General features: G+C 38.1%; 1 protein-coding gene across 1 annotated transcript in view; it reads right to left on the bottom strand.

Moving 5' to 3' along the window:
* LOC124172827 (26S proteasome non-ATPase regulatory subunit 11) overlaps positions 1 to 14,517 on the bottom strand; it is a 48,773-nt gene that overhangs the window by 7,309 nt on the left and 26,947 nt on the right. The window contains exons 5-7 of the mRNA XM_046552320.1: positions 12,850 to 12,988; positions 10,311 to 10,455; positions 4,750 to 4,873 (exon numbers count right to left, since the gene is read on the bottom strand). Of these exons, the coding sequence (XP_046408276.1) occupies positions 4,750 to 4,873; positions 10,311 to 10,455; positions 12,850 to 12,988 (408 nt within the window). The remainder of the gene's footprint in view (positions 1 to 4,749; positions 4,874 to 10,310; positions 10,456 to 12,849; positions 12,989 to 14,517) is intronic.

Below are 14,517 nucleotides of genomic sequence, written 5' to 3'. Positions count from 1 at the left end.
GAGATGTTTTGCCGAACGGATAGATGTGGGAATTCGTTTTTCCCCCGAACCATAAAGGACTTTAATAAACGCTAGTCCCAACTTTGTTAGAGCACTTCATTTTTTGTGTGTATATAGCTGGTATCCTAACACCCCCTGCCACACGCCTTTTAGGCGGCTTGCGGGGTATTATGTAGATGTAGATGTATCTTAATAAAAGTAATTAATTTTCATGGGGTTTTTTTAAAATGCCTTATACAGAAGACTCTCGTTATTATGATGTTCCCGGGACTGAAAAACCAGAGGTTCGCAATAACGAAGTTCGTATAAACATTTGTTTTAGGAATCTTCCAAAGAAAAAAACATACTTTGTAAAAATTTCTTGTCTCTTTAAACTCCCGAACCGATAATCTTCAGAGTCAACTTTATAATATACACGATTAAATTATGTGCAAGCTCTCAACATATGAAGATGCGCTCCGAGACCTTGTTCGTTAGTTGATAAACGTATACAAGGCATCGAGGAGAGTAGCTATCCTGCAGAATGCAACACTGCATCACAATCTTGAGTTAACACGTTGCGTACCGGGGTATTTCAATTCCTAGGAACGCCGAGGTTGGAAATATGTGCCCATTAGGGCGTAATGCTCTTTGGTTTAAACATGGTTAAAAAGAAGCTAATGTTTAGAATGTAACTTTATCCAATCAAACGTTATGGTGCATCAATTCATTATGAATAACGAACAACAGCTGAAAATGTACTAACGAATACGTATTGTATGCTTTAAAATTGTTTAGGTTGACGCGCCTGAATGACGAGAATCTTCATCATCCGTCCGGAATGTTCGGGAAAAAAATGACGAGAATTCTCGCCATCCGTATACGCAACGTGTTAACTCACGATTGTGATGGGCTTATATAGCTTGCAACGTACCCGGAGCCGAAAAAAAATAACTGAGATCGGAGAGATGAGAAACTTCATTAAAACAATGGTGAGAAGACGGAACAACCTTATAGGCAATACATCTTCAGACATGATGGCGTGATGAAGACAATCCTCGAGGGACAAGTGGAATGCAAGAACGGAAAAGGAAGACCTCGGGCAAAATATATGGAACAGGATGGAGAACAGGAGAAGGATGGGTAAGAGAAGAAATACGTAGATTTGTAAAGATTTGCTGATGGGAGAATTGAATGGAGAGCTGCGTCAAAGCGATCCTAGATGCAACCAGTGATGAAAATAGAAGATGATGATGAACAAATGGATCGACAGAGTTAGTAATGAGGAAGTCCTAGGAAAAGTAGAAGAGAAGAGAAGTCTCATGAAAACCTTGATAAGAAGATGGAAAAATCTTATCGGCAAATACAGTGGAACTTGTTTAGTACGTTTCTGAAGGGACCACGAAAAATGAACGTACTAACCAGGAAAACGTACTAACGAGGAAAGTAAATAATAGCAGTCGGGGTTATTGCAATCAGTGAAAAAGTCGTCATAATTACAATTACTATCAGTAGTTCTCATAGGATCGCCTTCCTGAACTCTTTTCACATTTAAAATTAAGAAAATGAGCGCTACCATGAAAAACAATACCATGTGAATAAAAATCGCAATTTTTCATAGACATCCCGGAGAGGATTTCATGATTACGGCGTCTATCTCCCGTGATTTATCCTATATATATATTTACAGAACGAGGACGAGTGAAGCTCAGACAAGTCATTTTTCTTTCTCACAGCGTACTCTGAGAATATAACAACAACCCGGAGTAAGTCAACTGGTTTTTTAAACATCATAAAAATTGGGCAAAATTATATTGACTTTCAAATTACGGCAACAGCCGTAGACATTCGCTTCTGGAACGATACCATTTCGATTGTAAAATCGATCGATATATCAACTGATGGCACGCAAGATTATTAGATTACGACGTAATTACAAGAAAATTTTATATTAAACAGTTGAAATTTACTTTCAAAATTTGTCTAATGTCGTCTGCTTTCGTTCCCGAGATCAAGTATTTTTAAGCTAAGCTTCGCGTGGAGATCCAGAGGATCGTCTGCTCCCGCAACAGTAGTCAAGTAAATACGCACGACGTCGAGTTTATGGAGCAGTACTGTTTTAGATAATGTGGGAATTGTCTAATACCGTTAAGACTCATTTCTTCATCATGATAACTCGTGCAATAGCAACAATTGCCCACTCACGAACTTTGTGCGCAGCAGTGGGCACTCCCAGGCTCCAAAGGCAACAGAAGGTGAGGAGCTCGGGGTGGGGAAAATTGGGGCTTCTTATTGGCTGTAGTTTTTCATAGTCAGACATTCCCAAAAAATGGCCGCATTTTATTTTTCATCACGTCACAAGAATTTAGAAATGCATTTGGATAAATTACGGTAGAAGAAAGAGATGTGGAATGAATGGAAGAATGTTAATGGCTAATAATAATAAATTAAATCATGAATTCAGACGTTTGCGACCCTTAAGAAGACACTAGAGAACGAATTGCGGGTTGCGTCACGGCAAGCAATTGAGCATACTAACCAGGAAAGCGCAATTTTTTCAAACGTACTAACCAAATTCTTTTACCTGTATTTTGTTCGGATGGTACCGGGACCGAGGAAAATCGCCGTACTAAGGAGGAAAACGTACTAAGGAGGAACGTACTAACCAAGTTCCACTGTATATCATGAGATGTAATGGCATGATGAAGACAATCTTCGAGTGCAAGTGGATGGCACGAATAAGAAAGGAAGAACTCGAACAAAATATATGGAACAGGTTTAGAAGGATGTGAAAGAAATACATGGGTGTTAAAAGTTTATAGGTGATAGGAGAATTGAGTTGGGAGCTGCGTCACACTAATCTTAGGATTGTTGACCACTGATGATATAGAAGGGGATTAGGATAAAACGGATGACCGAGTTAGTAATGAGGAAGTCTTAAGAAGAGTAGGACAGAAGAGAAGCCTCATGAAAACCTTATTAAGAAGATGGAACAGCCTTATAGGCCATAACTTGAGTCATGATAGATTGATGAAGACAATCTTTGAGGAAAAAGTGGATGGCAAGAACAGAAAAGGAAGACCTCGAATGAAATATATTACATTTATAAGTTGAGAGCTGCGTCAAACCAATCTTAGGATTGCTGACATGTGTGGATGATAACTAGAGCGCGGAAATAAAGTCTCCAACTTTTCAAAAAAAGTCGCCTAAAAAGTCGTCAATATTTAAAAAAAGGTCTCTTTAAAAGTCTGAGTCTTTTCCATGAGAAAGTGGCTGGATTTAACTGAATTGATGGAGAAAAGAGGGTAGAGATGCGGATTATTGGGTTTACGTGTTATTTTATGGACTTTTAACACAGGAGATCACCATAATTTACAAAATATTTTTTTTAATCCTGAATAACACTTTCTTAGATGATCTTTTGAAATAGGGAAAACATACAGTGTAGTGCTGTCCCTTGTCAGCAGACCACCCGGGTTCAAATAGGTTGGTTCATAATGTCCCTTTGTGAAGTCTTTGGACTCCCATAGCAAAACAAAGGGAGAGGTGGCCCAGGGAAAGAAACAATATGTGAATTTAACATGCAATTGGATAAGTACGTGGTGAGCTCTACCCTCACATATCCAAACCACCTTCGAGTTGAAGCACTGCATGGGTTTATTTCATGAACGGTGGAGTAATCGAAAAAATTCATTGCAGCTTCCGGAGCTATTAATAAAATTCCGCATTACCAATTGTTGGTAGCTTACATTTTACGGTAAGTATCTGCTCCATGTAGTATGCACTGCATAAAAAACAAGTTTTCCCGAAACAAAAATGAACAAGTGTGGTCACAGCATCCAAATATTAACTTAGGCAGGTATTTTCAATAAAAAGTCCCAAAAAGTCTCTAAGAAAGTCATTAAAAACGGTTTTATTTGATGAGATTGGTGAAGATTTGTACTTAAAACCAAAAAAGTCCCACTTTTACAAAAAGTCGAAAAACATTTTTTCCGCGCTCTAATGATAACTGCTACGTCTATCTCAGGTGACATCATCTCCATCAACACGCTCAACTAATTTGTAGCTGAATCCTGTGGAATTATTAACACTTTGCATGCCATGGACGTAATATTACGTCCCACTAATCCTTCTGAGGATTGCCATGGACGTAATATTACGTCTTTCCATTTAATTGGCTTTGTATGCGTGAAGCCGTAATATTTCGCCCGTGGTACTTTTCCAGTTTACTGCTTAGTGGTTCTGTTTTTTTCAAAAATCAACTGATCGATGGAAAAAGAGTTCAATTTATGTCTTGAGAACGAATAGTCCTCTTTAGCTACCGGCATCCTCATCTTAGGCCACTTAGTGTGAAAATTCTTTGGGCCGTTCGTTGAGGGTGCATTGACCCTTTTTGTCATCCAGGATTTATAATGCTTTGCTTGGAACAATGTTTTTTATGATTTCCGCGCTTTAAATAGTTCAAATTGAGCGCATTAAAAAATTACTATGCATTTTATGACGGTACGTCATATATTGCAACTTTTTTATTTTTCAAAAACAGTAGGTTTTCATCGTTAAATTATATATTTAAAAATTAGCAATAAATGTTTTTCGACTCATTCATAAAGAAGAGCAAAGTCCATTTTTATTGAAATGCACATCGATATAAATATATTTTTGATGCTAATGTTTTAAAAAATGTACGAATATAGTAAAAAATGGCTGGATTTTTCAGTAGGGCTTTGGATTTAGCAGCCGGCACTCAGAGTGTTAAAGAAGCACACTCACCTTTTGGAAATCTGCCAGAGACCTCCTGTGGCTGGCCTGCGCAACTTCCTTCATGGCTTCGATCGCGCTGCCCGCATACTTGAGCGCCAGTTTTCCACTCACTATATGCTGCACATCTTCTGGGCTGCGTTTTCCCACGTACGCAAGTACCACGTGAAAGAAGAGAAACAAGAACAGAGCATTAGCAGACCTCACTAGATGCACTATTGTCCATGCGTGGCAATAGGGTAGTTTCCTTCATCAAAGAAAACGAAAGGCATTGATTGCGATTCGTTACCCACCATTAGTGTATTCATAATATACAAATTATTTTGTTTTAGAAATCCCTGTTTAGATGAATTTTAATGGTCAATTTTAACCTCATTTGAAAAAGGCCAGATTGGCGCCCATGCGATGCCACTCCACGTGACGTCACAGGGACCTAGTTTCTATACGAGTAGATAGGAGTTTTACATCGTCTTAGATCACCAATTCATGCATGAGGTACAGAGCTCAGGGAAACATGTCTTAATAATCTCCTACTAAAACTGGCTAAGTTCGGAAAGTTTTCCTCGTTTGATAAGTTATTAATAATCCTTATTTAAGCCAAGCGCTACCAGTCAGCAGGGTACTAGGCTAGCCGCTAGCAGCCTGCGACGTATCACCGCTAAGCCTCGCCTCAAGGTCACCTCGCAGGGCGGGAGGGGGAACCAGAAATACGTCACGCGGAGAGACTTCCCGACATTCATACTTAAGCGTCACGTTTTCGCGCGCTTGAAAATTTTCACTTTTCATTTAATCGCGAAAAATAGATATCGTCATTTAAAAATCTAAAAGCGTGAAATACGTACTCCAGGAGTAATAATCTTTCGATTTAGGCAGTAAAAAAATAATAGGAAACCACCATATTATGAAAAAAAATTTCAAATAAATTAAGAAGTGTTTCCAGCAATTTTATTTTTTCTTTCAGGGCAAAATTTAGGACTAGATAGAACAATGTAGTGTTTATGACATAGAAACCAATTTTAAGAAAAGATTATTTAAAGAAATGTTTTACATATCAAAATCAAATAACAGTTGCAATAAAAGATCGGACATCGAACACCTAAGTAAAATTTATTATTATTTAATTCATCGAAATTAGAATTGTTTAGTATAATTTAGATACCATTTGTTAACAAATGAATCAATATTTATTAGTAACCATGATTAGCCTAGTAACGAAAATTTTCTATCACAGGTATGTTGTTTAATTCTGTTCACAATTTTTAATTTACCAATGAATTTGTACTGCACAATTGTATTCAAAATTTTTGTAACCACTTAATTAATTTATTTTCTTTATTTTCTTTGTAAACATTCATCATAATTAAGAGCCCTGAGGAAGGAGAATAAATCTCAGAAACGTTGGCAAAAAGTGTATTTAATTTAAATCATGACCTATACTCCAAAATCATAAACACTACATTGTTGTAATAATAAGGAAGGTCAGGAGAAGAAACTGTATTCATTGGACTAGATAGAGTTTAAACATTTTCGTCATTTTACAACAAAATATGCGTTATAACAATACACAAAAGCCATTTTATACATATTAATTAATGCTTGCAACTTATGGTGGAAGATGAATGTTGTAGACCGAGTAGTTTTCCCTAGGTTGAGTAACAAAGTTCATGAAGTGGACTAAACGGTTAATTTTACGGTGCGCGGAGTCATTTATTGCACTTGCTTGTATTGATAATAGAATTTTTTGTAAAACAAAAAATAAATCGGTACTGAAAATAAAATTTCCTATAAAATGATGTATTATTCATTATTATGGCATGCACTGAAGTCCAGATATAAATTTGCAAAGTACAGCGGCACATCATTTTGACGCAGACAGTAGATGCACAATTGTCCATGCTTTGCAATTGAACAATATTATAAATTATTTAAAAACGTTTAAATTATTATTTTTATTTTAAATTCTTTTATTAAAAAACATTTAAAAACGTTTTTCTCGCCGATTAAAAAGAAAATAAATTTCTCTGTCCATATTGGAGATTCCTCTGTCATATACTTCACATGTAACTGCTATAGGAGCGATTTAAAAAATAATATTATTAATTAAAAAAAGATATAAGTGAAGACAGTTATATCGATACTTCTGAATATTGAATGAACTGGAGGATTACCTGATGGAATATGGGGAAAAGGATGGGAAAAGATATTCGTTTATCAGAACGCTGTCCTTGCTTTCAATAATTTTAAAAATTTCCAATTGCTCTCCAGAGGTAAATTCACGGCGGTAAACACTTACGGCCGTATTCATAGATTTCCGCTAAAACACGCTAGTAGGGCGACTAACTTAGTCGGCTACTAAGACCTTTTAGTCGCCTACTAAGATATGGTATTCATGGATTGTATTACGTGAGCTAATAAGAGCTACTAACTTAGTATGCTACTAGCCAGCTCAGCAGCCGATACTCGGTAGCGATTTGGGTTCAACCCGCTAGGCTACGCTTGACAACACTGCATCTGACTCCTCCGCGGCGCGGAAAATTCGTAACACTATCAAACAAAAGAAATTGATTCAGCAAAATGCATTGAAATTTTTACTTCATAATGGATAATTCGATGTGATATCGCATCTCAGACATATTTTTTGATTGCTGTACACAAACATTATGCAATACCTTTGGGAAAGGGTAGATATATGAGTAATACCGAAGCATTTGTATGTTTGAGATGCAGTTATTGCTTTACAAACGGCCGTATATTTATTGATCATATACATTGCGTATTGTTTGCACTTCTGATATTTGTTTCCATTAGTGTATGCGTGATTAGTATGGAAAAACATAACTAGCAACGTCAGTACTATACATATATGTATTCGGAAAGCAGAAATACACCTCAATGTCGGAGTAGAAACGAAAACTTTTGCAATGCAGAAATGAATCGTTAAGAAAATAACGTTGAGATAAATGTGTGAATGATACGCATTTATTACGTTACAAACACCTACGTGCGAGCAATTAGTAACATATGTTTGCAACTCCTAAAATGTTAGTCAAGGAAACAACAATCTGCTTCGCTACATTTAAATATTTCAAATATTGACAGCGTGCGGAAATATACGGCATATAGTTTACTAGAGGTGGTTAATGTAAAAAACAAAGCATAATTAACGTAACTTGTTTTACTTATTTATTGCTGATCATATCACAAATAGCACTTCAACACACACAACATTTCACTTCACATTTCACGAGCTGTCTTTATGACACTTATAATCCGTACATTCTGAATCAACTGGTTCAATGAAAAGCTTGACTCACACTTAATTTAAAACACTATAACATAACTCTAGTAAACAATGATAATCAGTTTTCCAATCACTCTGCACACACCAAAAGAATTTGCACTCGTTGACGTTCGAAAGAATTCTTCACATCTCACTTCCCACTCATCACTAATGATTTAGAATCAGTTGTTGTTATTTAAAATTACCATTACGTAGACAATGAAATAAATAGGCTGAAACAAATGTTTAAACCAGAAATTGTAACATCAACAAACTTCCAATCTCACTCTCCACTATCACTCGTACCGTAACCAAAACAAAAACAACAGCGCAACGAAATACGCGAAATGTAAACACTGCCGAAAGCTCACGATAGTGACTAGAATAAGTAATATAATCAAACACAAATTATAAGCGTACAAACGAATGAAAATTTATAAGCGTTTGCTGTATCCCTAAAGAACAACTGCTTCAAATATGAAACATATCCCCTTCGCAACAGCTAGTAGATACCTTTGATCGAAATGGTTAAACCAGTTTGAAAGAAATAAATAATTTTGTCGAAGCTCATACACTCACAAATCACTTCACTTGTCGCTTCACTCTTTACTTCATCGTCTATATGCAATCAATTCACTTAGGGTCGCATTGAATGTACAAATTGTGTTCACTTACACTAGAGGCACAAGTTCACTGCAAGTCGTAGCTTCCTCGCAGCTACGAAAAACTTTCAATTCCTGCCTACAATTACACTACATACGTTGCCTGCCTTACTTGAAGAATTGATTCTCGTATTCCATTTTGGCACAAATTCATAAAAACTCTATAACAGTATACAAATAAAACCGGAGTTCGATCATCCACAACGGTCCGCCATATTTAGTAGCTCCCTTAAACAAGGCCGAAGGGCGACTAAGAACCGGCTACTAAGATAGTAGCATACTAAGCTTAGTAGCCCTTACTAACGATCTATGAATACCATTTTGCTAGTATGCTACTAGTTAGAACGCTACTTGGGCGTTAGTAGCTTACTAAGGAAACTATGAATACGGCCGCTAATTTTTAAATCACTTAATTTTATTTTTTTTAAACAAATAATTTTTGCGAAATACTCAATATGTAACATAACATATGCCATAGGAGGGATTTTAAAATAATATTAGAAATTAAAAAATTTAAAAACACAGTTTTTCTCGCCGACTAAAAAGAAGAAAATAAATTTCTCTATCCAAATCTGAGTCTCCATATGAAATGTTACACAAATGGTGACATAATTTATGACAATCATTATGACCATAACGAAAAATGTTGGGTGCATGTGAGGTTACATTCAGTGTTTGCAAAAAAATATGAATTTGGATTATTGTCATTAACAGTTGGGTTTGCCATAGTAATGTAAATTTAAAGCATCTGCTACTATTTGATACTACTCACTATGGTTAAGGTTATTTAAAATTCAGTTTATATTGAATGTGAGGGAAATGCTCAGTACTTAACATCTGAGCGTATTAGAAATTAGCACCTAATGAGTTGATTGATTAATGTTAATATTCAAGTAGTTATCAGTTAATGCTTCAGTATTCAGTAATTATGCATGACTTCGTTATGGCCTGACACGCAATGTTTGAAGATTTAATATCTGAGCATTTATTATTCTGTTTTAGTTCCCAAAGATCAGTTAAGTCTTAAACTATGCCAATGTGTTGATTTAAAATAAGAATATGGTTGGTAAATCAAATCGCAGTTAAGTAAGAATTTTTAACACGTTGCGTACCAGGGTATTTAAGTTCCTAGGAACGCTGAATTGGAAATATGTGCCTATTAGGGCGTAACGCCTTTGGTTTAAACATGGTTAAAAAGCTAATGTTTAGAATACAACTTTACCCAATCAAACGTTATGATGCATCAATTCATTATGAATAACGAACAACAACTGAAAACATACTGACGAATAGGTATTGTACGCTTTAAAATTGTTTAGGTTGACGCACTTAAATGACGAGAATATTCGTCATCCGTCCGGAACGTTCGGGAAAAAAATTACAAGCATTCTCGCTATCCGTACGCAACGTGTTAAGAGTAATGTCACCTATTGCAAACACTAAATGCAACCTTACATACACCCAACGTTTTTCGTTTTGGTCGTAATGATTGTCATAAATTATGTCACCATTTGAGTAACAATTCATATCGAGAGTTTTTCCCGATAACTGAACACTATATAAACTGAGCAGTTCAGTTTTTCCAGGACAGCAGGCAACCCGGACTTCAACACAATCCACAGGGTACTTACGAGTTGAGCATTATCTTGGAGAGGAGCATGTACTTGAGTGCCGTGAGTGCCTTGGGACTTTCGACACTGTCGTACCCCTCAAACGCCTCGTAGAAGTACGAGTAGGCAGTCTTGAAGTCTCGCTCGTCGGCTGCGTGCAGGATTCCTGCGATTGGGAGAAGATGGAGACGAAAGATTACGTGGGAACTAAGCACAGGTATGGAATTTGGAGGAGGCGACCGACAGCCGAGGTCATTTGCGCCACGAGGGTGGGGTATGGAAGGAAGGGTCACAAACTCCTAATCATGAGTTTGTGACCCATAATTTTACTCTTCCAAATTCCAAATTAAAAAAGAAAAATGATTCCAATGAAGGAAAAAAATCAAAATTTTAAGAATTTCGCAACATTGATATACACAACATAGTTTCAGCATATCAACTATTAAAAAAAAAATAAAAAAAAAAATTTCTGTTAGGTACAAAAAAAAATTCATTAAAAATTAAATAAATTAATGACTTCATCAGACCATCATGTGTCAAGATATGTCCTATTGGGTTGTTCAATCTTCTTATTAAGGGTTTCATGAGGCCTATCTTGGTAAGGTATTTGAAGGAGGCAACCGACAGCTGAGGTCATTTATGTCATGAGGGAAGGGTATGGAAGGAAGGGTGGAGAGAAACCCAGTGTCGGCATTAGCCTGCTCTTAACAAAAGGCGCCAAGGGGACCACGGCTTAACGTACCATCCGACGGATGGGGTGTTGCACTTGAAATATCCTCCACACATTATTCAAGCAGGGATCTGAAGGTCTCTGAAAATTCTCCGCCACAGCCGGGATTTGAACCCGGGCCCACCGGGTGGGAAGCAAACACTCTAGCCACCACACCAACCCGATCCCCGAACTAAGCACAACAGATCCAAGATGAGAGGAGAAGTGTCTAAAAGTTGGTTTGCACCACTTTTTATTGATATTTTAGAAATGCGAGGTGAGTTCAACAAGTCATGCAACGACGTTTATACGATAAAAAAAATGCTTTAAATTGTCTCCCCAAATACCTCCTGAAGTATTTGTGATTTCTCCCTTCAAGAAGCCAAACTATTGACTGGAGATAACGCTGAAAAATAGTGTCGCATACCTACAAGATTAAGGAATAATATGGTATATTTAAATGCTGCATAAAACAACCCGTATAAAAAAAAGTGTTACATTACATACTGAACTCCCTATGTATTTAAATAAATGAAAGATCGTAGCACTTTTCCACAAAATTTTTTACTGCGTACAAAGCGCTTCGGCTCACTGAGCCATCATCTGGTACATGACTGTCTTGTGGGAGATGATGGCTCTGTGAGCCAAAACGTGTTGTACGCAGTATAAAAATTTTGTGGAAAAGTGCTACGATCTTTTATTTATTTAAATATGTCTAACTTCCTCCGATTGAAGCCTGAATCTGTTGAAGTTATTCCCTATGTATATTGCCAAGTTGATTGTTACACTTGGTTTTGCTTGCCTATGTGGAGTTTTAATTTTGTGTCAATGACAGGTGGTAAAATTTCTTGTCCTCGACAGGGTGAACACTGATAACGTCCCGTATGAAGACAACCGAATCCCGTTTCTGGATATCCTTATCCATAGAAAGAACGACGGCACGCTCGGTCACAGCGTCTACCCCAAGCCGACCAACACGGACCTCTATTTAAATGGGCGAAGCCATCACCACCCCGCCCAACGGAGAGCAGTTTTGTCCACCCTTTTCTATCGAGCCAAAGCCATAGCGGACCAAGAAAGCCTGCCAAAAGAGATAAGACATCTGAAAACCACCTTCAAGCAAAATGGCTACAGTAATGAGGAGATACACTCGGCCCTAAAAAGGAGCATTAAAAATCTAGGCTCATTACAGGAGGAAGAAAGACCAAAGCCCATCGCTATAGCCAAAATTCCCTATGTGTCTACGGTGTCCGGGAAAATTTCAAGGATCCTCAAAAAACAAAGTATTGACACCGTTTTCCAACCATGCTCCAAACTAAGAGATCTACTCCTTAAAGCGAAGGATCCTTGTGGTACCATTCTCTCAGCTCCCGTTGAATCCAGGTTCTCCTTGCTGCGTTCACTGCATGACGAGCTGCTTTTGATGTGGATCTAGTTGTGATGTTCACGTATTTCGGAGACAGGTTCGACTTGAGGCACTTCTGGTTGAAGACGATGTTTAATTCCGCTTTACGGAATTTCACTGACAAATCCAGGTAGAGTTTCGCCTGATATGCTATGCGCTCCCACCCCCCCCCCCCCATCCTCAAAGATGTCAAATCCTCTCCTTCTCCAATACTCTCCTCTCTCAAGGGTATAAAAGGGATCTTCACATGTGTTCAAGCGTCTTGTACCACCATTAGCCCTGAGGATGGAACCCGAATCGTGTTCTGAAATGTCGGCAGAATGGAGGGAGACCACCCGGCTGGAAGCCCCAATAGCCTTTTTTGAACATATTCGCCGGGAAAGCATCAGATTTTACTTCACTGATAACCTCCCGTTTGAAAAAGTTACAACACAACGTGGACTTACCTGACTGCAGGTCTAGAGCAGCTTGCAATTTCGGTGGGCAGTAGATGGCGTTGGCTGTGGTACGAGCAGAGGTGAGGGCGGCGCGGGCCTTTGGAAGATTGCTCAGGGCGTGGTATGTCTTGCTTTCAAGTAGCTGCACCTATAACGAAATGAGCCAGAAAAGGTATAGACACGGCTTTCGTCTTTATTTTTATTTTTCAAGCTCTCTTACAATCAACCTGATGGACAAACACAAACATCCATGCCCAGGATGGTGGTTAATCCACCCAGGCGGGATTCGAACCCGTGACCTCTAGGTTAGCAGTGGGGAACTTTACCCCGGCACTACCAAGGCCGACATCTACATACAACAGACTCCCGATTATCTGTCTGTGGCATATCCATGTTGCGGATTATCCATGCATGATTTTCACTCTCATCCAACGTTTTCTGCTATCTTTATAAAAAATTAAACCGGACACAAAATCACCGGAATAGGGTAGTTTCCTTCATCAAAGGTATTGATTGCGATTCGTAACCCACAAATTATTTGGTTTCAGAAATCCCAGTTTAGACAAATGTCAACGGCCAATTTTAACCTCATTTAAAAAGGTCAGATTGGCGCCCATGCGATACCACTCCACGTGATGTCACAGGGACCTAGTTTCTCTACAAGTAGATAGGAGTTTTACATCGTCTGAGATTACCAATGCATGCATGAGGCACAGAGCTCAGGGAAACATCTCTTAATAACCACCTATTCAAATGCCTATGATTCGAAAGTTTCCTTCGTTTGATAAGGTATTAATAATCCTTATTTAAGCCAAGCGCTACCTGCTAGCAGGGTACTCTGCCACCTGCTAGCATCCTGCGTCGCATCAGCGCTCAGAGCCTCGCCCCAAGGTAACCTCACTTGCGGCAGCGGGAACCAGAACGACGTCACACGGGAGTTTTTCCCAGCATTCATATTTAGCCGTCGCGTTTTCGCTTGCTTGAAAATTTTCACTTTTCATTTAATCGCAAAAAATAGATATCGTCATTTAATAATCTAAAAGCGTGAAAAACGTACTCCAGGAGTTTCGATTTAGGCAATAAAAAAAATAGGAAACCACCCTATTTTGCCATTTCAGCGCCCATTTTTCTGGTCTAAAATGTGATTGTCTTAATTTAAAATGGGATATCTTGTAAGAATTTTTATAGCCGCATTGAAACGTGGAATGTCAGACTAGGCAACACTAGCACTCTTTGACTCGAGTAAGATGAAAAAACATGAAGAATAGAATTCCAAGTGATGTCAACATCTACTTATGACAGGGTTCCCACTCAGCTGTGAGAACCTTAAAACCGTGAATGAGCTGTGAATATCGTGAAATAAACCTGGAAAAAGCCGTTAATTAAAAAACCTTAAAACCTTAAAAACCTCTCACACTTGATTGTAGATCGTGTGCGAAAAATAGATACAGGCGGTCCTCGACTTTCATACACTCGACTTTCGTACTTTTCGCACTTTCGTACGTTCAAAATTGACACCTTTTACTTGACTTCCGTACGCTAAATTCGGACTTTCGGACGTTGGTCTGTAATTTTTTAAAATTCCCGCGATGTTTAATGCGCATCCCAATATTCAATTGTTTCAAATGGCAGTCTCTTCTTCTTCTTCATCCTAGCGTTTGTCCCGCGCTATTGCAG

This window comes from Ischnura elegans, assembly GCF_921293095.1.
Source record: "Ischnura elegans chromosome 13 unlocalized genomic scaffold, ioIscEleg1.1 SUPER_13_unloc_3, whole genome shotgun sequence".
In the NCBI taxonomy this organism is placed as follows: domain Eukaryota; kingdom Metazoa; phylum Arthropoda; class Insecta; order Odonata; family Coenagrionidae; genus Ischnura; species Ischnura elegans.
Note: the sequence above shows the minus strand (reverse complement) of the source record. Positions and strands in the feature narration are given on the sequence as shown.